This window comes from Uloborus diversus, chromosome 3, assembly GCF_026930045.1.
Source record: "Uloborus diversus isolate 005 chromosome 3, Udiv.v.3.1, whole genome shotgun sequence".
NCBI classification, from domain to species: domain Eukaryota; kingdom Metazoa; phylum Arthropoda; class Arachnida; order Araneae; family Uloboridae; genus Uloborus; species Uloborus diversus.
In genome coordinates this window covers 69,532,527-69,560,085 of record NC_072733.1, presented here as the reverse complement: position 1 = coordinate 69,560,085, position 27,559 = coordinate 69,532,527, and the positions used below count along the sequence as shown (strand labels likewise).

The window sequence follows — 27,559 nt, the reverse complement described above, 5'->3', positions numbered from 1 at the left end:
AGGGTATTTGAGGAGCATTTTTTCCATAATTTTTAATATATTTAACAATTATTTCCATTTATCATTAATATTCCATAATTTTATTTTTCCATAATTCTTGCTTCTAAACAGTATTATTATTTAACTCGAAACATTTTTGAGGCAATTAAAATGAAAGTTATTTTGTGTTGAAGCTTCAAAGTCGAGGTCTGTGCTTGCTCCCACCTTTTGAGAACTGCCCTGTAACCTTTTCCCAAATTTTACTCCAAAGTTAAATGTAAACATTAAAAATGATAGGTCTGACATATTTTTCATTGATACATTACTAAAATTAAGTACATTTTTTACTTTTTGAATGGGGTTATTGAAATTGTGTCCTATAAAACAACCATGTCCCAACAGCACTTTATTTATTTTTAAACCTTTTTTTTTTTTTTTTTTCATGTTATTAATTTTTTAAAATATGTTTCTTTTTCTTTTCAACTCATTATTAACATATTATACTAACATGTTTTTAAAATAAAATTTCAAATTTATTTTTATTTTATGGAAGAAAGTCTTTTGTCTCCTGATATTTGTCTCCTGTGATACTGCCTCCTTACTTCTTTAATTATTATAATAAGAATGTGTTGCTTAAATATTGTCAATGATAGCAATGTACTTCTACAAGTTATTAATGTAAAGGAGCCATTTTTTTCGCATGTGCTATTTTTAAGAGTTCCAGGTGAGGAAAAAAGAACTTTAGACATAGGTGTCTTTTTTATTTGTCCCCTGTGTTATTATTAAATTATAGAAAGGTTTAATCATTTTATTGTTTAACCCATGTTAAAACTTTCAGGTTGAGTTTAAAGGAAAAAAAAAACATATACTTTTGCATTGTTTCCATTAATACAAGGGGAATTTTTAATACCATTTTGTCCCCTGTGTTACCTTGATCTTGGTAACACAGGAGACAACAAAGTAACATAGGGGACTTAATTGTTTCTAAGTTTGCTATGTAGTTAAATTTTAAAAGAAAAAACATATTTAGGTTGAAAGAATATGCAATATTTTAAATTATATGAAAAATATGTCTGTTTAATATAATTAAGTTTAGAAATTGCAAATGTTTCTTTGGTTACAACCAAATTTTATCACAGATAGATAAACAAAATTAAGGAGGATTAAAAGGCACATTTTTCTTCTCTTAAATTCTATTTAGATTTCTGTTGTTAGAATTTTTATCTCTTTTGGAGTTATCATTATATAAGTTCAGTTTTGGTACTTGGAAAATATTTTTAATGAAAAAGAGCACCAGTTTTTTAAATTTTAAGAAGGGTATAGTGTTTAAAATAAGAAACAGGTTTTTACCTTAATGTTACTTTCTTAAAGACCTGCTTAACCTACAACAATGAGATTTTTAGTAAATTTGCCCTCTCTTTGTTGCAGAGTGCCAAGTATTTTCCTTTTTTCAAATCTGCATATTTTATATTTAATGTTAATTAGTAATGAATTGACATATATATATATATATATATATATATATATATATATATATATATATATATATATATATATATTCATTTCTAGTTCATTTTAATTTTTTTTACCTGGTTATTGTCAATTTTAAACGAGTTTGTAATTGTAAGGCTGATGCATATGGTCACAAGAATTATGAATTAAAAACAACAAGTTTTAAATTTAACATCTGAATATTTTCCTTTACATTAAAATTACTTTGACAGTCTGAATTAATTTTGTACTGTGTACAAATTATAACTTTCAATGTATTTAAAAAAGAATGTTTCTTTATCGATTATTGAACATTTAAATTGGTTTTCTATTTCGAAATTATATTCTACATTTGATGACTTTTTCAGAAATTATTTTCCGCATCTATTTATTTCTGCATCTGGCAACTATTTTGAAGGCTTTTATATCATAGACTACTAGAAGCAATTATTTTAATAGCTGAAGTCAGTAGTAGCCCTGAGGAGATTTTGTTTTCATGAAAAATAGTGTTTATAGTAAAACTAGTACCAGATTGTCTTAGTAAATTCAACAAAAGTGCACGATTAAGAACTTTTGATTGTGAAGTATCTTTATTTGAATGACAAAGAAAATAGATGACTTACTTTAATACTCATTATATTTTGAACTTATTCAAGCCTAGAAATATGTCTTTATATTCTAAATATTATTTAGAATATAAAAAATATTTCTATAAAATAATAATACAATTATTTTTAAAAATTAGAAGAATTAGCATCTAAAGCCTCTAGAATTTCTTTTCCTTTTTGCTTGCAAAATACAACAATTAGAATTGTGAGCAAAAATGAGAAGTTTTATGGAATCTGATCTTAATTTAAGAAATGTATTGATCCTCAAAAATCCATACTCTGAACAGTAGTTTGATAGATCATTTTTGAAAGTAATAAAATTAACAATTTATGCAGAATAAACTACTTAATGATAAAATAGATTTTTTCTATTTAATTCAATCTAAATTTAATGGTGGTAAGCTAAATCTAAAATAAAAATTTCTTCAAAGTGATTTTCTTATACATTTAATCTGTATTGAATTTCTATCACTTGTAAATTTTCTGCTGTAATTACCTAGCTTAGGATTGTACTACATAAATTTGTTTGATATTGAACCTATAAGTCTTCTCTCTTTCTGTTTACAACAACAGAAGTACACAACCATTCGAAGAAAATCATTTATATCCGCAAATCAAGTTATGCATATTTTTTTCATTTTGTAATTTAAAAATACTTGCTAAAAAAATATGAGGGATAATGTATTTGTATATAAGTTATTTTACAGTGTCTAATAATTGCAAGGGTAAATGGGGGCTACCACTAAAAGCCCACAGTGGTCCACGAGCAATCTTCATGTGAACTGCAAACATTTTAGTTGATGGTGAACAGCATCATTTTTGTAGCTGAAATTAAATTTATCAAAGAAAACTTTTGGAATCATATGATTTCATCACACATAATTGTTGTAAAAAAAATATCTCCATTGTATGTGGTGTCATTTATTGGTTTGGGGAAAAGGTACAAGTTGAGAACTCCCCCCCCCCCTCCCCCAAGCCGAAAAAAAAGAAAAAAAAAGTAGGAATCTGAAAGAAATTTTTTGAAAATATAAATTTGCCAAAGTAAAGAGTCTTATCAAAGAGTAAGACATGATTTGGAAAATGTTTCGTTACTGTTATAATGAGCAGTTAAATAATTTTATAGTCTTTAATCATCTCCACTGGAGCAGCAAGAATTTTTACCTGAATGGGAGGGGAGGTCTATAGTCTTGATGTGTTTAATTTTATCTAATTGGTAGCAAATTGCTAACTCTACCGTTTCTACAGTAATAGAATTAGAAGTATATGTTGAAGCTAAGAACTCTGGGGAGTTTGACCTTCAAACCATTCTTGTTGCACCACTACTTATGTCAGATTAACTACCAATTAATTAGCAATATCGTCATTTTACACGGATTTCATTACACACAGTTTAAGATTTGACACCGTTATTTCATTATATATGGATGAGTTTTGATTTATGCAGATGCAGCATTAAAGTGCATAAAGTTTTTTAAAATTTTCATATTTCAAACTTCTAAGATTGTTGTAATTGATAACAAATGAAAACTGCATTTTGGCATACTTATTAGGGAGCTTGAGCCATTGGGAGACATTTTTAGAGCTCTTTTCAGAAGTAATGTTATTAAACTCACGCAATTCATAGCTCACTTGAAAAAAAGCTTTTAGAAGTGACAAATAAGAACAAAACCAACAACAATACCAACATTGATGATACTCGACCGAAAGCTTCTACATTTAAATTTTCAGCCATATTTTGACAGTGGATCTTTCTGATTTGTTTATAAAGGAAGATCGCATCATGGAAATGATGCAAGTGACCATGGATGTCCTCATGCCCCACAAAGGAAAAGCCCTGCATAGAAAAATGACTGCCAAAGGAATATCATAAACAGCTCTTATTCATATTCCCCAAGTTAACTCATATTTTTTTCATTCCATTGTGTATTTGTATTGGAAATAGTACATATTTTTTATCAATGGAACATAACCTTATCTATTTTAACATTACTGTTAAGTCTTCATTTACACGGCGTTTCTGTGGAACGTAACCCCTGCAAAAAACGAGAGTCCATTGTATGTAGTTTACAATTTAACATGTTGGTTATACGTTGTAATCCTTACTATGTGTTTGCTTTGCACATTGCAGAGTTTAAAAAAAAGTGGAATTATATTTTAAGTGACTGCTTTTTTTCTCTCTCTCTTTAGCAAGTGTAAAAATTAAGTGGGATGCTGCGAATACAAATGCTATCAGCCGCAGAATCGGCAGATACTTGCTGGAGCTGTAGATTGGGATCATCGGTCTCACAGTATCAAATAAAGGACACTGAATGGTCGATACGAAGACAAAAAAGCTGACAATATATAAGCACAATATATATATATGTATGCTTTAATGAAACATATTTATGTTATAAATAATATGTATGCTTTTTACATATTACCTAGCTGATAATATGTAAAAAAAAAATGAATAAAAATTTTTTTCCCAATGAACTTGTAAATATATAAATTGTTCCAAAATATTAATGTAAGAAAAAAATAAGGATTTTGATTATATCATTTATATGAACGAATGAACGAACAAAAACATTTATGATGTCAGTCGGAAGAACTATCATGCTTAAATCTGATCCTTACTCTTAAGAATAATGAATCTTAATTTCCCACAATCTTAACATTTGGCGTAAAAAAAGTAATTTGCTGCTCATTAAAAATCATAAAAAATGAAAGATATTACTGTCAGTAATCTAAGTATAAAATAAATGATAAACCGTCAATTTTCCTCTAGTCTAGTAATTGTAGCCGTAAATTATATCGTTTTAAGACAGAAAGGTCGAGGGACTTTTGACCAGTGCGCTAGGAATAAAACACAAATGCACAGTTCTGGGTTTTATACCTCTAGTGCAGTGTCAAAGCTTCATAGCTATGGGTGCCACTTCTCAGTAAAGACGAATTCCGTTTTTTGAAGAAAAAAAATCGTCACACAGATTTCCATCCTTCAATTAAAAGAGGTAAAACAAAACCCTAAAACTGAAGGATGGAAGTCTGAATGCCGATTTTTTTTAAAGATTGAATTCTGTTTTAGCAGTATTGCCCAACACTGGCTAATAGCTACACATATAATCGGCCAGTGTCACCTGGCCCCATTGGCCAGTACTGGCTCGAGTATCGGCCAATGCTGCAAAAGAGATGCTACCCGGTATTGGACAATTTAGTTCTGCCGGTACTGGCCAATGCTCGCCTCAAGTATTGCCCAATATTGTTAAAAAGTCAACCGTTCGACGCTGGCCAACCCAACTTTAACCGATATTGGCCAAAACTCGCTCCGAGTATCTGCCAATACTGGGGAAAAATTACCGGCCAACATTAGCCAATTTTGATTTGCCAGTATTGGCCAATACTGGCAACGAGTATTGCCCAATATTGTAAAAAAGTTAGCCGTTTTACGCTGGCCGACCCAACTTTACCCGAGATTGGCCAATCTACCAAACACCGTGGTTATGACATTGGCCGATACTGCTGTGCTGCTGGGGGTACTACAGGAAGTTTGTGAAGGGTTTTTCCAACATTGCACGACCTTTGCATAAGCTGACGGAGAGCAAGCAAAAGTTTGAATGGTCCAAAGAATGCGAAGATGCATTTCTACGACTGAAGGAGGCTTTAACATCAACGCCTATCCTCGCCTATCCTCAGCCTGAAAAATCCTTCATCCTGGACACTGATGCGAGCAACGAGGGAATTGGAGCTGTTTTATCCCAAGAAATTGACGGAAATGAACATGTCATCGCTTACTGGAGCAAATGCTTATCAAAGTCGGAGCGAAATTACTGCGTCACCAGAAAGGAGTTACTGGCCATAGTGAAAGCTGTAGAACACTTCCATCATTACCTCTACGGCCGAAAATTTCTGCTTCGGACAGATCATGCCTCGTTAACTTGGCTTTTGAACTTCAAGAATCCAGAAGGCCAGATAGCCAGATGGATACAGCGACTCCAGGAATATGACATGGAGATCAAGCATCGAAAAGGGTTATCTCACGGTAATGCTGACGCTTTATCAAGGAGACCCTGTCCTGAGAACTGCCACTATTGTTCCCGAATCGAGAAACAGTATGGAACGACTAGCCCTACCGCCTATCAGGTGACAGTGACTCCAACATCATCAGAACCTGATCCATGGAGTGATGACCAAGTTCGAAAAGATCAACTTGAAGACCCCGACATAAAACCAATTTTAGAGTTCATGGAAAGTGACAGTCGACGCCCTAGCTGGCAGGACGTTTCCATCTTCAGTCCTGCAACAAAAAGATACTGGGCTTTATGGAACTCACTCCATTTACGGAACGGCGTGCTACACCGGAAATGGGAATCTGACGACGGCAAGACATCTAGGTGGCAGTTACTACTTCCTCGATCCAGGATTTCAGATGTTCTGAAAGAAGTACATAGTAGTGCGACTGGAGGACATTTTGGTGTCTTGAAAACTCTCAATAAAGTTCGGGAGCGCTTCTTCTGGAGCAAGGCGAAGGATGACGTGGAGAAGTGGTGCCATTCTTGTGACGCCTGTGCTGCTCGTAAAGGACCGAAGAAGAGAAGCAGAGGGAAGCTACATCTGTACAACGTTGGAGCTCCTTTCGAACGAATTGGGATCGACATCCTGGGTCCTCTACCAAGAACTGCTGATGGGAACAAATACATTCTTGTTTCCATCGACTACTTCACCAAATGGCCGGAAGCATATTCCATTCCAGATCAAGAGGCTACCACCGTAGCAGAGACTCTAGTCCAACATTGGATCTCGAGATACGGAACACCTTTGCAGATTCATTCCGATTAGAGTCCCTATATGAAAACGTAGTTTTCAGAGTTGCGACAACGCGGTATCATTTTCCTATTGGTCGAAGACCGCCTGAGGCAAGGTTTCTTCTTCTCCCGTAGGATTAACATGGAGCGTATGACAGTGCTGTGGAAAAACCCAGAATCTGAAAAATTAAAGGTGAGTCCAGGATTTTAATGCTCATATTACTGTTCTACAATGTTCAAATTATACGTGTGTAGCTTTACTTGAGTGAGTCCATTCCTATTTCTTTAACTATCGCGTAATTATATCAAGAACATGTGTTCCGGTGTGCTAAAATTCCATCCTGACACTTTATTTGGGTCTTTTATAGTTATTCTTTCTGTTAAATCGATGATTCCAATCACAAAGTTATTGAAAAACAACACTTTAAGACAAGGCAAATGTTTAAATTGTGTAAATTAATTTTTTTTAACGATAGATCTCTGTATTCGGTTTGGCGCGATCAATTTCGTGCTTGGCGACGAGTGGAAGTAAACAAAACATACACTTGTGATGTGAAGAGATCTTAACTTGTGATTTGTATTATAAATGCTTTATGCTGCGGAAATTTTTATTTTAAATGAATGTGACTTGATATTAAAACCCATTTTAACTTATGTTTTAATGTTAAGGTTTTTATTTTTCCTGATCATTTCTTAGACAAAAATTGACTAATGTATCGTTTTTCATGTTCCTTCAAGCAATCTTCACTTTATGCAACGTAAGTATTTACAGTGTCAAATTTTTGTTTTTTGAAAGGAGATGCAGAGGAAATAAAATGCTTATAAATTATAGAACTTTCAGTGTTTGCTGGCAGTATCTTTTAATAACATTTTGATTTATGGAAACGTTTTGTTATGATATTCTGCTAAATGTTTATTAGTTAAAATTTGTTAAAAAGAATGTCGGTTCGATTATGAAATTAATGTGACCACATGAATTTGCCAAAGCGTTTGAGGTGGATATGAAGTACAACACTTGCTTGACACACAGTACAGTTTTTATCGATTTTTTAGGTTGAGCGAGCCAATTTAAAATGCATTATTTTATAAAAAATTGAATGAATTGTAGGTAGTTTTGGTTAGTTTGGTAATTTACTCTTTTTTATTCAACAAGCATGCCAGTCGCTGTGTGTTCCATCATAAACAGAAAACTGAGGTGTTCTAAGTTCGGTTCAAGTAGTGTGTTGGTACATTTTATTATGCTCTAATTAGGGTTTACTAATTTTTAGGTTGCCTTGTTATTTCCTTTACCTGCTATTTCTTTATCACCTGAAGAATCAAGTGCATGCTATCACCCCACTTCAGGTTCGTAAAAATTTCTATTTTTATTGAGAAAATGATTTTTAAATAATTATGCCATGATTGATACATAGTTAAGTTTTAACAAGTTTTGAATTACCTTTGAGGTAAGGACTGTGATCATGGGTTTTTGAGATTGTAAAAGTCCTCCCAGCCACAAAGCTCTTGTTAGTCAGAAATAAGGTACATTTAAAGTTTTGCGGGTTGAAATATCAATACTTTTATAATAAAATGCTGAATCAAAGATTTTTTAAGTGAAACTTTATGCAAGGGCTTTGAAGTTATATCCAACCTTTTTGTGTGATGAAAGGTGGTGGGGATAAGCAATGTCGGTTAGAAGGAAAATAGTGGCTTGCTTGCCTTCAGATATTGGAAGAAAGTGAGACCTTGCGCTCTTCTCGCTTTCTTTCTCATTTTGTATGGTTGCATGTACTACGTTTAGGCAGCGCGGAGATCAATATGTACATTTGTAATTACTTACTTTAGTTATCGTAAACAGATCATTTCTCTTCTTAAGAAGGAAGAAGATGATCATTATAAGTGGACACATGTATATAATTTTATGTAAGAAAATGAATAAGAAATACAATCTATTTAAAAATGTTTGATGAACAATTAATTTTGTTTCACGTCTATCGTGTGTCATTATGATACAACCCGTTTCTTGGAATCGAACTTTAGAAGAATTCTACTCTTCTAGATCAGCAGAAAAATAAAGTACATGAAGCTCTCACCCCACATCAATTTCGTAAAAATTTCGATATTTGGTGGAAAAATGATTTTTAAATAATCCTATCTCGATTAATGTGGAGTTAAATTTTAACTAGTGTGGCATTTTAAAATAAAGGCTGTCATAATGGGTTTTTGAGATTATCCGTAAAGATCAGGGTTCGAAAATATCCGATATTTTGATATATATTGGATATTTTGATATTTATCCGATGTTTTCAATCAATGCAAAATAAAGTCTTTAGTAACTACTTCCTTAAATCAGAGTTGTTTATTTCTCTTATATTATTATTATTATTATTATAATGCATCCACTTTAAAAGTAATGTTTCTTTCATTATTTATATTCATTTATTACATGTTCGTGATTTTGCCTCGCCCACTCAAAAGGTAATTCAATTGCATCCGAGTTCATTTCAACCACTCATAAAAATAAATGTATAAATAAACAAATATTCAATTTATCAGAGATTATCTTAATTTGTTAAAGGCTTTAGAAAATCAATACTTTTTTCAGGAAATAGAACATTGAAATAAAGGGGAAATCAAATGCTCTAAGACAATGGTGCCCAATATACAGCTTTCAAAACTGATTCATGTGTGGCCAGCTGAAATATCTGGTATAGATAAATGAATTTACTGAAAAATGTGGCTTTATTTTAAAGAATCTAAATTTGAGCATCAGTTATATTGCATTCTCTATATTTTTATTTCACTTAAATTTATATGTTAAAGCCAAACAAGAACAGTTTATAAATAATTTCTACAGTATGCACTCACATTTTTTCAATCACAAGCACAAGTAAGCTCTTTGATGAGGTAGTAGCATTCACGTAAAAGTTTAAGACAGGAGTTTAATTTTTTTTCTCCTCAATCTTGACTAAAACCATTAAAGAAATTAATTTATAGTTTTCTGAAAATTACTCAGGACTGCTGAAATAACACTTTCTGGAAAACAATTTGTTCAATATAACTGTGCCATGTGATTTCGTGATAGGATTTGTAGGACCATAGGAGCTATTTGTTGGTCAGAAAATAAAATAAAAAATATTAATAATATTAAAATAATTGGGACTCGAACAACGTGCCCCACTGTCCAACATACCCCACCTACCCCTACAATTTTGCTGTTCAGGAGAGCCGTTTTGTTTCCGTGAGAAAACAAGCAAGTTTTCTCACGGTTCCTATAAAATTTGGAATCACGAACAATCATTACTTATTTTAGTCATCATAAACTGATGATTTCTCTTCTTAAGAGCAAAGATGATGCATACTAAAAAATATGTACATAAAATTATGTACATAAATGAATGAAAAACACAATCTATGCTAGTCAAAAGAGATTGTTGAATTAAAATATTCCCTGTAATATGTGTTTTACTTTTTCATGTGTTTTTAGAACACCCTGTTATTTGAAATTAAACTTTACAACACACTTAATGCAAAGTAGTTGAAATACAGCTCTATTTCAGTTAAAGTATGTTTATTTATTTTCCATTTATAATTTTATGAACTACTTTAAAAAACATTCCTGCCAATTCGAAACCTCAGCCGTATTGATGATTTAGCACATTTGAAGAGTTTTACTTCAGCTTTTAAATTTATTTGCCCTTAATGTTTTTTAAGTTTCTTCCAGATATTCTGCAACTTAAAGAAAGCTCAACTACTAATTGAATTGTAGCCTTGATGCAGATGTTCTAGAAAACTCATGATAATATTGTACTGTTTGCTTAAAAAATTGTATAAAAGAATGATCTCCAGTATTAAGTTTACAAGGATGTCCAGAAATCATTTTCGAAGTTTTCTTAGCTTGACAGCTTTATTAAAACTAATTTTAATGAAGTTGTTTAAAAAAAGATAATAAATTTCCATGTATAATATGCCATTCATGTTTGTTATGTTGAAAACTTCAGGAAATTTGTTGCCGAAATGGTCTTGTCGTTTCAACAAAGACATACAAACCAACGAAAATTTTGTGTTTAAATGCTAAATAGTGTAATTAAATGAAATTTTGATCTTCATACGGACAATGCTGTATTTCTGATTTGTTACGCTTATTGTCAAATTTATTGTCATTCATTTGTATAATAATATTGAAATGTAAAGAGGTTAAACAAACAATACTTTTGCAACAGAAATTTTGCTGGAATTCTGTTTTGATTCTCTAAATTTAGAGTTTTGAATTTGTTTTGTAAATCAAGTGCTTTCTTTAGGTTTATGCTTGTTTGTCATGTAAAAATATTGTTTTCAATTCAGATTTATAATAAATTTTTTGGTATTTAAGGCAAGGCTAAAAAATTTAGGTATACATAAAATTATGAAAGATGTATTTAGGTTTGTTTATTGTTATATCTTATTTCAGCATTAAATGAACAGTTCATTTCTGCTTATTCTGTTCCTGTAATTATCCAGAACACCCCCCCCCCTCTCAAAAAGAGATTTTTCTCCCCACTTAAACTACAGGACAGAATTTGAATAACTGCAAATATCTCCAATTTTGGAAGGGATTGGTAGCAACTGTTATCTTAGTCCACTTCTGACTGTCAATGCACCTGTTCTGTTTCTGACTGAGTTCTGGAAGCATTTTTCAGTGTATTAGAACATACGTCGTGTTCATCCATCCATGATATGGAGTAGTGAATGGAATAACAATCTATATGAAAAAATCTGAACAAAAAATTCAATTTATTTCAATCAAGGGAGTTTTTTTTTCATAAAAATTCACTTCACGAATAGTATAAGAGAAAATAAATTACAAGCATCAGTATATTTTGCCCTGTCTAATCGAAACTCCCTGATTGAGTACATGGGAATAAAGCCTATAACAAAATTTATTTTCTTTATGTTTATAAGTGACTGAAAATTTTGATTAAACTAATGTTTTGTCCATAATTATTAATTTTAGGAAATGATACTTTGGAGTAAGGAATTTTTAAAAATTTGGTAATAATAACTACATTTTGAACATCTAAATATTTTGACGTTACGTTGCATTTCAGAAAACACAAAGATTAATCTTTGCCTATTTTGTTACTTAAGCAGTTATTAATAATAATAGTTTGTCCCAAAATCTATAAAAACTACAAATCCTGTTTCGGTACCCTGAATTTGAGTTCGATTGCCTAGTTGAGAAAAATGTCTTTGTTTCCTCGTTTTTTCCTCGTGTAAAAATGTTGGAAATTCTGTATTTGAAATAAAGTTTACAGATGTAACAACACCAAAAAATAAATTGAACATTAGAGACTTTGGTTGTAATTTTTATGTGGTAATGACCTGAAGACTTAGTATGGAATTAATGAGTTTTCTTTATGCTAAGTTGTATTTAAAATATCTGTCAAAATTAAATGTAAACATTGCTTTTCCACGAAAATAGAAAATAAGTACTAGTCCTCTACTTTTACTGTGAATGATTTTTTCTTTGTAATATTGTTTTGATGTGAAAATATTGTTCAAAATTTAAGTAATAGATGTATGATGCAGAGAAATAAATAAATACCAATAGATACATTTGTTTCTTATTCATATGAGTTGAAAATAAGTAATGTTTAAAATTACACCCCCTCACCTCCTCAATTTATTTCTGAATATTTCTATCTACATCAAATTAAAGTAATAATATTCAATTTTATTCAAATTAATATTTTAACCAAGATTGCCTACTGAACCACTAAAATATTTAGAGGTTCTTGGTATTCTTTCTTTCTTTTTTTTGGGGGGGGGGGGGGTTACCTCGTTTTGACCATCTACCTATTTCTAGTTTTGAACTTTCAAATTTTCTTTTGCATATTTATCTTTCAAATTTTTAATTTAATGTTTAACTTAATCACATTTAAATCAGAAAATTGTACAGGGTAAACTTAAACATGCAATTTTAATTAGCATTTTTTTTAAATAGAAAACCATTTTAATTAGTGATATTGCTTTTTAGATGGTTACAGGAAATATTTTTAGATTTAAAACTCTTTACAACGTTTGCCTTTCCGTTCATTTATTTATTTTCATTTTCTTACCTTTTTTTATCTCTTTATTTATTTTGAATCAATTAAATTCTAACACATGGAGGTGAGAATTCACATGCTGCTAACCAAAAAAAAAAAAAATTACAAAAAAAAAAAAAAAAAACTGTCGGCAGATTTATATGGATATATTTTTGCTGAATTTAAAAAATAATAAATTATCACTTAGTTTTAACTGTAAAAGGCATGTGACAGCAAAGTTGCACTTTTGAAGATTAGCCCATTAGTGACTGAAGTTTTTAATTAAACTAATGTTTTCTTTTTCGGATGAAAATGCTGAAAATTTTGTGTTTTAAATAAAATTTATAGATACAATAACACCAAAAAGTAAATTGAACAACAGAGATCTATGTTGTTTACAACAATAACAAGATTACAACAATAAGATCATATGCTATTGATCTGAAAACTTAGCATGAAATAAATGAGTTTTCCTCGTGCTAAATTGTTTTCAATTTTTAGTTTTTGCTTTGTCATAAAAATTCAAAATACGTACAAGTCCTTTTTTGGTGCTCTGAATTGTTTTAATTTTGTTTCATTAAAAAAATGTCTACTATCTAACTACCTTTCATTCTAGTATTGTTTTGGTATAAAAATGTTGTTGAAAATTTTAAATAATAGATAGTGTACTTTCAAGAAATAAATATAAAATAATGGAGACATCTGTTTCTTATGCATATAAGAATGTTGAAAAAATATAATGTGTCAAAATACCCCCCCCCCCCTCCTTTACTTCCCAATTTATTTCTGAATATTTCTATCTGCATCTAGATTCAAATAAAAATGACCTCTGATTAATATAATTTCAGTTTTTCAACTTTATACAAATTAATCTATTAACTGTGTACCCACTAAACCATTAAAATGTTCAGAGGTTCTTAATCTCTTTTTTTTTTTTTTTTTTTTTGGAGTGGGTTGGGGCGAGATTGGATCCCTGCAGTGTGGGGTGCCCCACGTCTTAAGGAGTTCAATGGCCTCTGATATTAAAGAAAAAAATTGAAAAAACCTAGCACCAAGACTTATTTAACGTTACAAATATACACTGATGGCCTCTGGGGAGGGGCTATACAGATTTTGTTGCAGGAGGCCTAAAATGTATAGATCCTGGCCTGGATAGGATACCTTGTTTTAAGCTTCTACATATTTCTAGTATTACTCTTTCAAACTTTCCTTTGCATATACATGGGTGCCACACCCCTAACAGTACTCCCCCCCCCCGTATGTGGGCATCCCAGGCATATATTTCCTTTCGGAATTTTTAAGCTAATGCTAAACTTTGTTCCATTTGAATCAGAAAATTGTATATTTTTCCTTTTATAGAAAAAAAAAAGTAATGCTTTTGATATCAATATAAGAAATATTTCTATGTTCAAAAATCTTTATAAAGCTTAATTTAATGTAGCAAAAACAAGCAATTTTTTTATGTTCGTTATTTGTTGCTTATTTATTTATTTTCATTTTCTTAATCAGTCTTTATTCTTTCATTCCTTTTGAATCATTTAAAAATTATTATATAATTTTCGTTGTCTCGGAATCTTTTGATTAGTTTAAAATTGATCGTATTAAAGAAAAAAAAGATTTTAGAAAAATCTGCTCTTAATTCTGCTAACACAGGGCCATTTTGTCTTTTTTTAATGTTTGAATCAAAATCGAGCGTTTCACTTATTGAACAGCATGCATTTTCGAATCCGCGTGCTTACATCCTTCAGAACCCGTTTCAGCCACTCTTTCCGCTCCCGTTTGCGACTATTTTTTAAAATGAAACTCGAAAGCGAACAAGGAGCCAATCTTGCAGCTCGGCGGCAACCCTATTTTCTCCCTGTAACCGGTAGCGCTTTCCGAGCGTAGCTGTTGTCGCAACTCTGAAAACTACGTTTTCATATAGGGACTCTAATTCCGATCAAGGGAGGAATTTCATCTCTGCTGTGTTTAAGGGCCTATGTCAAATTCTCGGAATTGAGAAAACTAGGACAACACCACTACACCCACAATCGGACGGCATGGTGGAGAGATTTAACCGCACAATCCTGAATAATCTCTCACTTATGGTATCCAGAAATCAACAGGATTGGGACAAGAAGCTACCTTTGTTCCTGCTGGCCTACCGCAGTGCTGTCCACGAGACTACCGGATATGCCCCATCTCAGATGCTCTTCGGACGAGAGCTTCGGCTACCTTGTGATCTCGTCTTCGGTCGTCCTCCGGATGCGCCTTCATCGCCTGAGGAGTACATCCAGGATCTCCAGGCCCGGTTGGAAGACGTTCATAACTTCGCACGAGAGCGAATCAACATCGCGGCAGAGAAGATGAAGACCCGATACGACACAAGGTCTACTGGACATGAATTCAACGAAGGCGACAAGGTTTGGTTATGGAATCCCATCCGACGGAAAGGTCTTTCACCCAAATTGCAGTCGCATTGGGATGGACCCTACAAAGTCGTTAACCGACTAAATGACGTCGTAGTGAGGATCCAAAAATCACCTAATGCAAAACCTAGGGTTGTACATTATGATCGGTTAGCCCCATACTATGGCCATAGTTCATGAGTATTACGTAAACAACCATGGTTGATAACATAAAAGTTGTAGATAATTTTTGCTTTTAATGTTTAGTAATATTTCTTGTTATTATTGTGTTTTCTGTATCTGTTAGTTATTAATTAATGTGTATATTTGTGAACATGTGATATAAGTTTGGCACCCTTTCTGGGGATTGTACTGCCCGGGACGTGCAGTCCTTAGGAAGGGGGCAATGTTACAAATCCTGTAAATAGTAATTATTGTAGTAACGTAACCTGTAAATTGTTTCCCGTAATGAATATACAACCCCTTTTTCATATGGCTAAAATATACGACCCCTATTCCCTTTTTGTTCATTGATAAAATTTGATAACGGTCAACGCATTTCGAGAAGCGTGTGGAATATTTGAGAAAATTCTTTTCGGTGTATTTAAGCCGTTAGCGATGGATAAACAGTTTAGTTTCGATGGAGATTTCGAACTGAGTGCATTTTTGCTCTGTTTATTGCGAGGCAGTTCGCTGTGTTGTTTTCGTATTTGGAAGTAAATACGTGTGTAAACGTTGAGTTTACGGTGTTGCGTGATAATTGCTTAATTGCTGATGAATAATTTTGCAGTTGTTAACGGTTTCTCCTGTACATAGTGTAAATAAATTTCCTGTGTTTTTATCAAGAACTGTGTCTTCATTTCAAGAAAGTGGAAGTCGCACCGAATCCGTTACAATATATACATATATATATATATATATATATATATATATATATATATATATATATATATATATATATATATATATATATGATATCGATTTATCGTTTTCTGAATTACCTGCAATTAAAATACCATCAATTTGTAAAAATCAGAAAAATAAAGTATTACTAGTCTTTTTCTTTCTCTATACACACATATATACATCTTACTACATCCTTAAAGTTTTAGAAGATCTAATCTGCATACTGGACACACGTTTTACGTACGAGAAAACGCATAAAATGAGCTACAAAAAAAATTATTTTCTGGAAAATAAGAAGAGATTCCATGCTGCTTTCTTTTTCATGATGTTTTACACATAGCCAGGTACCATAATATGTAAAAGGTTTTTTTTCCTAGTGATGCTGTTTTGAGTTAATTGTGATCAAAAAAGCACAATTTTTGATAATTTGAAAAATATCTGGGCATTTTTCTCCTAAAAAGAATTAAACCTCAAACAAATTTTGTGTCATTTACTCTCTTCATAGTATAAACTTTCAGTATATGTTACATTTTTTTCGGGGGGTGGCTTTTTGGGGGAAATAACGCAGGTTCAACTTGCGCGAAAACGGATAAAATCCATACTTTGCGACCCCTTATCTGAAGAAAGCAACAACCCCCAACCAAAATAACTATGAAGTCGTCATCACTAGATACAGTACAACCAATAAATATAAACATAACCGTGGGGTGGTGTTTCTGTAAAGAGCTAAAGCGCACTGAAATGCGACTTTTAGAATTTTTCTAAAAAGCGCTGCAAAACGTCAAACTTTGGGAATTTTTAACGAGCGAAAAAATTTTTTTGGAAAGCTAAAAATTTAAGAATGTTTACTTCTTATGGCCTACTTTGAGATATAAAAAAATTAGGAAAATCAAAAATGGTCACTGCCAAAATTTCCGTTTTTTGTCTGAATTTCAAAATAATGGCTCTTAAACATTGTATTTGCTATCCAGTTCTAAAGTAAAGCTCAGTGCCAAACGGGAGGGAAGACTCGCGCTCTGTATCATGCACAGTACAATGTTTGTAACCTTAGAGGGAATTTTAGCTGCGGTTTGATATCAGCCTTATGCTTAGAATGAAAATCGTTTATTAATTCCCGAACTATTATTTCGCAGTTTAATCGAGTTGCTCTGTTGCTTTAATGTTTTGATCATTTAACCAATTACTAGATTAAATTGCAATGTTTAGAACTATATTTTCCTGTCCTGTTTAGTGTGAAAATTGTTTCGTATAGTATTTTGCTTGTAAAAATTGTACTTTCTGGTGGTTATCAAACATGGAAGCATTGATTCCTGTTATGAACAAGCTGCATGACGTGTTTAATACTCTTGGTACGGATTCCATTCAGTTGCCACAAATCGTCGTAGTCGGCACTCAAAGTTCAGGTAAAAGTTCTGTTCTCGAAAGTTTGGTTGGACGTGACTTTCTTCCCAGAGGCGCTGGAATTGTAACTCGCCGTCCGTTGGTTTTACAACTCATTTATGCTCCTAAGGATGATACTTCTGTTCGATCAGCTGAAGAAGGAACATTACATTTAGAAGAATGGGGGAAATTTCTACATACCAAATCTAAGATTTTTTCCAATTTTGATGATATTAGAACGGAAATTGAAAATGAAACAGAAAGAATGAGCGGATCAAATAAAGGAATTTGTCCTGAACCTATTAACTTAAAAATATACTCTCCTCATGTGGTGAATTTAACACTTGTAGATTTACCTGGAATAACCAAAGTGCCTGTAGGCGATCAACCAGAGGATATTGAAATCCAGATTCGCCAACTGATTTTGCAGCATGTTAGTAATCCAAATGCAATAATACTAGCAGTTACTCCAGCTAATACAGATTTTGCAACTTCTGAATCTTTAAAGTTAGCTAGAGAGTGCGATTTGGATGGTCGTCGCACCTTAGCAGTTGTTACAAAACTAGATCTCATGGATGCTGGTACAGATGCTGTTGATGTCTTATGTGGAAGAGTTATACCAGTTAAGTTAGGTATAATAGGAGTTGTTAATCGTTCTCAGCAAGATATTAACAACAAGAAGAGTATTGAAGATGCTATTAAGGATGAAGTTTTATTTTTGCAAAGGAAATATCCAGGTTTAGCTTCTAGAAATGGAACAGCTTTTCTTGCAAAGACCTTGAATAGGCTTTTAATGAAGCATATAAGGGATTGCCTTCCTGATCTTAAAACACGAGTCAACATTATGATATCCCAATATCAGTCCCTTTTGCACTCTTATGGAGAAGCTACTGTTGACCATGGAAAAACATTGTTGCAAATTATAACAAAATTTGCCTCGGCATATTGCTCTACGATTGAAGGTACTGCCCGTATTATTGAAACTAATGCATTATGTGGAGGAGCTCGAATATGTTTCATTTTTCATGAAACATTTGGTCGTACTTTAGAAAGTATTGATCCTCTTAGTGGACTTACACCATGGGATATTCTGACAGCGATTCGCAATGCAACTGGCACTAGGCCTGCTTTATTTGTCCCAGAAGTTTCCTTTGAACTGCTTGTCAAACGTCAAATTAGAAGATTACTTTTCCCTAGCTTAAATTGCGTTGAGCTTGTGCATGAAGAAATGCAGCGCATAATTCAACATTGTGGGCTTGAAGTTCAGCAAGAAATTATTCGCTTCCCAAAATTACATGAAAAGATTGTTGATGTTGTTACACAGTTGCTTCGAAGACGTTTGCCAACAACTAATGTCATGGTAGAAAATTTAGTTTCAATTGAGCTTGCTTATATTAACACAAAACATCCAGATTTCCATAATGACGCAGCTTTAGTTCATTCATTAGCTAAGCAATTTGATGATAAACATGTTGCTATGCATAAAAAAACGGACAAAGACTCTAATATTATTGCACCATTTGAATCACTTCACATAGATACTGGAGAAAAAAATGGGGATATTTTCGGATCTAACAAATATGGATCAAGTTTACATTCGTCAAGTAAATTAAGTGGTAGTGATTCCAATTTAATTCAAGGCCCAGGAAGCAGATGGACAGGTCAAGTAGCTGATTGGTCTAATCTCAAGTCAGATGTGAATAAGCAGGCACTTATGGAACCACAGAATGAAATTTCTAATACAACTGCCCAAAAAAATTCAATTTGCCTTAGTCCAGTCAAGGCTGTAAATTTATTGCCAGAAGTTCCTAGTACCGCCCCGAGAAAATTATCTGCAAAGGAGAAGAAAGATTGTGAACTTATTGAACGTTTAATTCATTCTTACTTTATGATTGTACGGAAAAGTATTCAAGATACCGTGCCCAAAGCTATAATGCATTTTCTTGTCAATTATGTTCGAGATAACCTTCAAAGCGAACTAGTTACTCATCTTTACAGACATGATAATTTTTCTTCTCTTTTGGAGGAATCTGATCTCATTGCTGTTAGACGTAAAGAAACGGCAGAAATGTTAAAAGCACTTCAAAAAACCAATTTAATCATAGGAGAGATACGGGAAACTCATATGTGGTAATGCAAAAACTTAAAATGTAAATAGAATGCTTAATTTGTAGCATTGCACAATATCTCAACTTGTGTATTGTAGTCGGTGGCGAATTCAGCTAACTTGGAGCCCTAGAAAGTGCAAAATTTTGTTTTATTGTATTTATGTTTTAGTAAGAAATGCTTATAAAAAAAAGCTTAGTAAGAATTATGTTTATTTTAATGATCTTTCATAAAAATTAGCAATTTTTAAAACAAGTTTACTGCCGATATCTTTTCCATTCCAACTACTTAAATTGTCTTTCTTCAAATCGTGCAATGTATTTTAAAGTTGTCAGGTTTGCTGACAATTTAATGACTTTCTTCCTTTATTAATGCCTCAAAATCTCTCAATGTGCAACTTTGTCCTTCTTTTTGTTGCGTATCAAACAGCTAGTGCATACCTGTGTTGTTTCAGTATATTTTTTGTAAATAGAAAAAAATACTTATTGTTTTGCTGAATGTTATATAATCTCTATTGTATGTATATCACGAAAATATTCCGCATTGGCTTTTGTACAAAAGGTTTTGAATCATGAATGATTTTTTTTTAAAAGAACCATTTATGCAATTTTTTTTTTCAAAATTCATGGATGAATTAATATTAGATCAAAGGTATGAATAGAACTTTTGATGTTTCACTGCACCTTAATGTTATGATAAAGTTAAGTCTTCTGCACTGGGGTCATTAGTTTCAAGCCAAATTTCCAAACCTAATATGTTCAATGTTAATGAATATACTTCTTAACCCATACAGGGCTAACAAAAGGCTGTGTACGCCTAGTCGGAAACTAGAGGTTTGGAATTGGCGTACTAGTTTTATGCGGGAGGAGGGGACCCAACGTCCAGGATTTCATAAAGGGAGGGGTTTTGATTTGAATGTCTTTCCATTCTTATCTGTATTGTCAGGGAAGACAACAGTGTTGAATATGTAATTCATGCCTGTTTAGTAGTCGCAATGAGAGATGTTCAAGGTTCGAATTCCCAGAAGATTTAGCTTTCATTAATACAGTCGACATCCGCTAACAATGCGATTCGATTCACGCGAAGTGGCTATAATGCGATTTTTTCACCAGTAAATACTTTTCGACCCAACTCAAAACCCTCGCCCTCAACACGAAAATGTTCCGAAGGGAATTGCAATGTGAAAGCATCGGCTTTGTTATTGGCTACTAAAATTTTTTTTTTTCATGAATGGAGCTTCATCCCTTAGGTATCACTGGTAGCGGAAGTTCCCACGCCATACTAGTCGTAACATAGTATTGTTTATTTATACAAATAACTGCTCCAAATTTACCATATTTTTTTCATTCTAAATGAAAAAGTTGAAGTAAAATAATACCTAAGAATGCTGTTTCATCTTCCGTCTAAAGCTTGAAGATAGAAAGAAAAAGAAAAATTTTCAGACGATTCAAGAAAAGCTAAAGGTTCTCGTCATACTTGAACAACTAAAATATGCATCAAAGGTTGCACGGCAATTTAGGTGTGAGTGAATCTTCCACATGTACCAATATGTTCGTCCAACTGTATTTGAAAATATATTAGAATAACGATTTGATCACACCGCATAAATCATCAACATCTTCATTTTTTTAAACTTATAAATATCATTCCTACTGGATCTACTGTACAGTATTACTATAGTACATCATTTTATTATTACTACATACTATACTGATTAATTTTATTTCTCACTTTCCTGTTGATCATCAATTTGTGTATCATAACAGTATTTTCTGTTGATTAAAACAGCTTTTTTAAAAATACAAATTAAAATTCAGTTCTTCATACAAGAAACGGTAATGTATAGTTAAGGAATGGTTTAAAACAGTTTGAGGTGGTGTTAACAAGTGTCTAAAAGAATTAGGTATGTTTATAAAAAAAATTACACATACCATTTTCCACAATGTGAAATTTTGACTTACGTGATTGATCTTGGAACCCATCCCTCGCGTAAGACGGGATTCGACTGTATTAGTTTCTATTGTACTTTTTTTGGTAGATCCTGGTTTATCTGGCCCCCGTTTATCCAGATCAACTTTGTTGAGACAAAAATATATATATTTACTTAAATAATGATTGTAAGAATGGAATTATAAATGTGCCAAATATTCGATTTTTGTTTAGATTAAACATACAACTCATGCATAGAATGTACAATAAAATAGATTACTAATTTAGCAAATATCATGGCGTTCTTCGGGGCATCAACCAACAGCACGCAGCTGAATTATAAATGATCAAGTATTTGCGAGAAGCGGTACTATGTATTGTTAGAAAGCATTGCTCTTTTGCTTTAATAAAAGATAAGTCTGCTCATTTAGGAATGTTTTTGTTAATTAACTGATTTGTCCGGATTTTTGTTTATTTGGATCATTGTTTGGTAATCTTCAACAGTTTACATAACTCCGTGGTTGTGAGAACGTTGAAAATTCCCAAATCAGATATGACCACAGGGATTCTATGAATTAACTTCATTTATGCATTGCTGAAGTGATTGAGGATAATCTTTTAGAAGACGTAAAACAAGTCGGTGTTTGCCAATTAATTTGTGTGAAACAAACGATTTGATCAATGAAAAACATTTTGACATCAACATTAGATATTTAACGAAAGGAAAAGTAAAATTAATTTTTAGAAAATATTTTTATCCAGGATGGTGCAGAGCATGGAACAGAAAGGAATGGGCATTATTGTGTTCAATTCAAGAAATGTTAGAACAGAAAGGAATCTGCATTTCCTAAATAGTCAACCAATGGCCAAACCTGTGCAACTTTTTTTTTCTTTTTTTTTTGCAGCCTCAAACTTGTGAAACTTTTTTTTCCTTCCTTTGTTTTTTTGCGCCTTTGAATCTGTGTGCTCTCTTGGGGGACCCAGTCCTCCCCTGAGCTACATTACCGGAAATTTATTTCGTAACACCCATTAGTTCTGCTTTGTTGAGAGGTCCTTCAGTACGTTTACTACAGCAAAAAAAAAAGCATAGAAATAGACTTGCTTTGAAAGCCTTCAGTAACTTAATTCACATATCTGGTGCAGATTTGGAGCATTTTCCCTATGATGTTGCTGCCCCTAAGTTTGACCAAATGCAAAAACAAGCTCTGTTAGTCTTTCTATATAAATTTGTAAATAGTTCGCTTATTAACTTTGTAACTTTTATGGAATAAAATTTTTAAAATTAAATAATGTTCCCTCTCAATTTTTTTTTCAGATATTACTCTATTTTAAGCAAGTGGCAAGTTTTGCTCCTTCTCCTTTTCCTATTGAAAATGCAGATTTAATACGTGCAAGTAAAAAGTTTAGAACAATGTCCTCAGTAACAAACTTTTATCCCTTGTCTTTTGCAAAATAGAAAAACTGGTTATAAATGGGTGGTTCTACAAATGCAAGAGTATTTAAGGTATAAAAATTTCAAAAAATTAAATTTATACCATTAAAAGAATTAAAACCATTTGCACCCTATTTATTAATAAAAATAGTAGTCTAAAATCATTAAGTACATAGCAGAAATCTTTTTTTTTGCATCGCCAAATTTCTGATGCAATTTATGATATTGTATTGTCTTTCATAGGTTTTGAATCGCATACTGCGATGTGATACCACTTACCTCCTATACTGCTGTTTGCATCATCTATGTGTTGAAATGCACTATCTTTTTGCATCCTTTACAGGATTTGAAATTTTCGCCTTCAGCAAATATTTTCAAAAGATCTTTCTTTTCAATCTATTATACATTAAGTTTTGTGTGTGTGGAAATATGGAAGTCAATAATAAGCATCCATAAAAAATAAATTTACACGTAGTTTTACTGGATTTTGTTTTTTCTGAAAAGCTGATCAAAATGTAAACAAATCAATGATCCGATGTTTATGCCCCTTGATCCAAAACTGAAAATTCGAGATTTTTGTGCTATCATTGGAATTCTTTGTGAAAGGCCTTAAATTATTTAAGATAAGATACAGCACAGGGGTGAAAGTTTTAGGTCATTTAAAAAAAAATGATAGAGATAAGATGAAACAAGATAAAAAGTAATAAATAATCTGAACAAATTAATGCTAGGAAGTTAGATAATTTTCATTTTTAATTTGTGATTATATTTGAGAGAAAACTTACTCATTTACCTATTTATAAGAAGTTAATTTTTCTTGAATAAAGTTAAATAATTTGTTACAATTTTATACCTTAAAAAAACATTCACAGTGTTTATTAATATTTTCTGTTTTGGAACACTTTACACAGATACATTTTTATGAATAAAGTGCTATGTTCCATTGCTTAACTTATAAACTAAATTTGAGGTGCACCTTTCAATTTGAAGAATTTCCGACTTGAGAATTTTCCCATCTTTACAGCCAATGCATGGATCCGCCACCGATAGTAATTTTCTTGTTTAATATTTTAATTTTTATTCAGTATGCCTTTTGGTGTTTATTCATTGTAGCTAACATAAAGGAATTGTATGTAAAATGTGAGAATCCTACACAACTTGCTTGCATTTTTTACTAGGAAAAGGAAAATATGAGAGGTATTATAGATTTTTCTAATTTCAAGTCAAGAGGTCCCATAAGTTTATGCAACATATTTTACCTTCAGAGTTTGATTTCTCATTGTGTGAATAACTTTGTTTAGTCATCTTGACAATGTGAGAATACATTTGCCTTTATTTCATTTTTCAGTTGCAATATTGAATGTATTTCGTAATTTACTATAACTACCAAATTGAATGCAAGTGCAGAATTTACTTTCTATAAGTACGGGTGACCACAGTGCACACCAACTGCCAAGTACCGCCCGTCCATCATGAGAAAAGCCCCCGCCAAAATGTCTGTGCCTGTCTACTGCTATAGTAGCGAGGCGAGTCTCATTTTTCCAAGGGAAGCTTAATGTTAGAAAAACTCTTACGACTGCACAAAGGTGAGAAGACGAGTGGCGAACTGGCGCAAAAACTCCTTCCCGATGATCCTTGCAAAAAATGAACGGAGTGCGTTTCTCAGACTTGACGGCGGGAGCTTCTCTCGTGAAAGACAAACAGTAGTTCAGTTCAATGGATTTTACCTTTGTAGAGAGGACTAAATCTGCCAATTAGCATGAATATTACTTGAAAGAAGCTTGCATACTTCAGTTACATGGTGGGTATCCAAAATTAGTTCACACATCCTGAACTAAAATGTGCTAGTTTATGCAGTAGAGCAATGGCACATCCTCTGAAAAGATATGGAGTACCCCCGAAAAATGCCCCCCCCCAAATAAAAGGTGAAACAACCTTAAAAATAACTTGCTTAAAAATTTCAGCGACACAAGTTTGTGCCATGGATCCTCCTCATGTATGTCAATATGCATATATACCCAGTAGCAGGAACAATACTGGGATGTACGTTGCAGATTCTTGAGAAAGTCTGCAACTATTTCTTAGTTGATGACTAAAAAAACCTAAAATTTTTAGAGAAAAAATAATTGTAACTCTCTGCAAGCAAAGATTTGTACTATATTTTCAGAGATATAATCGGAAATGTACTTCTATTTTTTAATGCTTAGCATCTTATTTTTAAGCATTTCTTGGTGCTAATCTAGATTTTTCAGTTAATCTAATGTCAGTTAATATTGTAGATTGTTTTTGGGATTTATAGTTTTTATTATAGACTGCTGAAAGGAATCTGCTGCCAGGTGTTATTACTTTCACACACAGTAAACCCCGTGAAGTAAAATAGTGTCTGAATAAAAATTTTGTCAGTATAAATTTTAAACAGTTAGAAAAATGCTTTTATTTCACTACTTTAAAAGAAAAAAAAAACTTCATTGCTTACATGTTGTCACTGTTATTTGTAGCATTAGAGATGCTGTTTCTATAGCTGTCATCCAATGAAATTTTTGTTGTTTAATAAAAGTAATTTCTGCACATTTTTTCTCCTTGTCCTCTTTTATATCCTCTCTTAATAATATTAGGGTGGGTCAAGTTTTGCAATAAATTACTTAACTTTTTTAGTAATGCATTGTTAACTTTAGAAAATTGGCACATTAAGTACAGGAAATAGTCGACTATCTAAGCTATTTTTCAGCTTGTTCTTGAATACCACGTCCCTTGTAATGTTACAAAACCCAAATTTGTTGTTAATTAGTTCTGCAGACCCAGAAGAGTTCCTATTTTTCCTACTTTTTATAGTTCTCTCCTTATTTTCCTACTTTTTCTGTCTTTAGTATAGCACTTCTAATTGTGCATTGATTCTTATTTTTACAATGCCGCACCGATAAGTTTCTGCATGTTTCAGTTTTGAAAAGCAAAAGAAACAAGCGGATCCTAACAAGGGCACCCATATGCAAAATTTTAAAGGGGGGGGGGGGGCCTCAGATATTTTCTCCATGGTTCAGCAGGATATTTTCCCAATGGAAACCGATTTCAGTACGGATTAGAGTTATTAAAATTTTACATTTTCAATGACTTGTTCATTAATGGCTGGAGAAGAAATGTTTTTATATTTTTGCAAAGGAAAAAAATACTAAAAGCAAGGAAATTCTTATTTCTAAGGGGAGGGGGAGCTTAAGCCCCTATTGCCCCCTTATATGGGCGCCCATGGGTCCTAAGCTTTTCATTGACTGACCACAGTAATTTCTGGAAAGAAAGCCGCGGCGTTGGCGTGTTTAAAAGTTAAATTTTCGTAAGTGCCTTTTTTGCCGTCGACGTTTATGATCGACTTTTCTTTTTATCGCCCCGACTTCAGTCCTACTGTTTTAACGAAACCAAGAAATAGATGCTGGCACATTCTGATGCAATTACATATTATTTACCCGTCAATTAGAAGCTTTTATTAAACTAAACGGCGGACTGTTCAAAAAGTGCGGGAGAAGCCGAATTTTCTTTTCACCAATTTTTTGTATAATTGATTACAAGTGAAATGGAGCTCTGTTTAAATAGAAAGGCAATGTAAAACCTTAAAAGCAACGTAAGGAAGCAAAAAATGAAAAACCTGTACACTGTACATATTTTATTGAAGTTAGTACAAAATAAAAGCGACAGATAACAGAAATTCGCAAAAACGGACCACTTCAAAAATAATAGAGGAAACTAACTTTTTTCATACATAAATATAATTATTGGTCACTCTAAATGGTAAACGTGATTATAAAATTTCATTTTCTCTCTTTGCAAAAAAAAAAAAAAAAAAAAAACACGGCAAAAACTAGATGGGCAAAATGTTCCCGATTTTAGGAGAAAAACCGGAAAACAATTTAAATGCGAGATTGTTTTTATTTCTTCACATTTTTAAAAGTTGACTGATAGATCAACAAGCAAATATGTACTGTAGTTTTTTTTTTCTTTTTTAATGGGTATTTTCTACTCTGATATATCATCAATATCAAGGAGTTGCTCATCATTTTTATATGCTACGTTTATGGCAGTGCGGCTTTTCTGAACATTTATTTATTATTTATTTATATTTTTTGACTCTTACTCTTTTCGGGATGCTGCAATTATACCAATGCGGCGTATCTACTGTAAGTTATTGCATTCACGGCGCCTGATCAAAGGGAGGGGGGGGGGGAGAAAGAGATATATGTAGGCATTTGATGCCAGGTGTTCCCCCCTAACTCTCAATTTTGTGAACAATTTCCGAATGAATATTTTTGCTGAGGTGAGAATTGAGAGAAACTACATGCCTTCCCTTTTATGCACAGAGAAACATTAGTAACTTATCTTTGCCTTTGATAAAAATGTTATGTTTACCATGCATGGATTTTTTCTTCTTTTTTTTTTTTGGTGACAAAAAATTTTGGAACAAGAAGAGGGTTAAAAAATCATCAAACCAAGAACACAATATTCGGTTTTATTGCTTGATTAAAATTAA

At 32.5% G+C, this 27,559-nt stretch overlaps 1 protein-coding gene and 1 long non-coding RNA gene across 2 annotated transcripts; both read left to right on the top strand.

The window, feature by feature from the left end:
• Positions 1 to 7,401: 7,401 nt before the first annotated feature.
• On the top strand, positions 7,402 to 12,430 carry LOC129218660 (uncharacterized). The gene is made up of 2 exons (XR_008580356.1): positions 7,402 to 7,620; positions 8,131 to 12,430. It is a non-coding gene; the product is annotated as an uncharacterized LOC129218660 (long non-coding RNA).
• A 5,063-nt stretch (positions 12,431 to 17,493) lies between these two features.
• On the top strand, positions 17,494 to 20,221 carry LOC129218027 (dynamin-1-like protein). The gene has a single exon (XM_054852205.1). The coding sequence runs from the start codon at positions 17,494 to 17,496 to the stop codon at positions 19,711 to 19,713; it is 2,220 nt and encodes a 739-aa protein (XP_054708180.1). The 3' UTR covers positions 19,714 to 20,221.
• Positions 20,222 to 27,559: the final 7,338 nt, after the last annotated feature.

Excerpts from the sequence above, each read along its gene's own strand:
- LOC129218027 (XM_054852205.1), top strand. The coding sequence starts at position 17,494 with ATGGAAGCATTGATTCCTGTTATGAACAAGCTGCATGACGTGTTTAAT.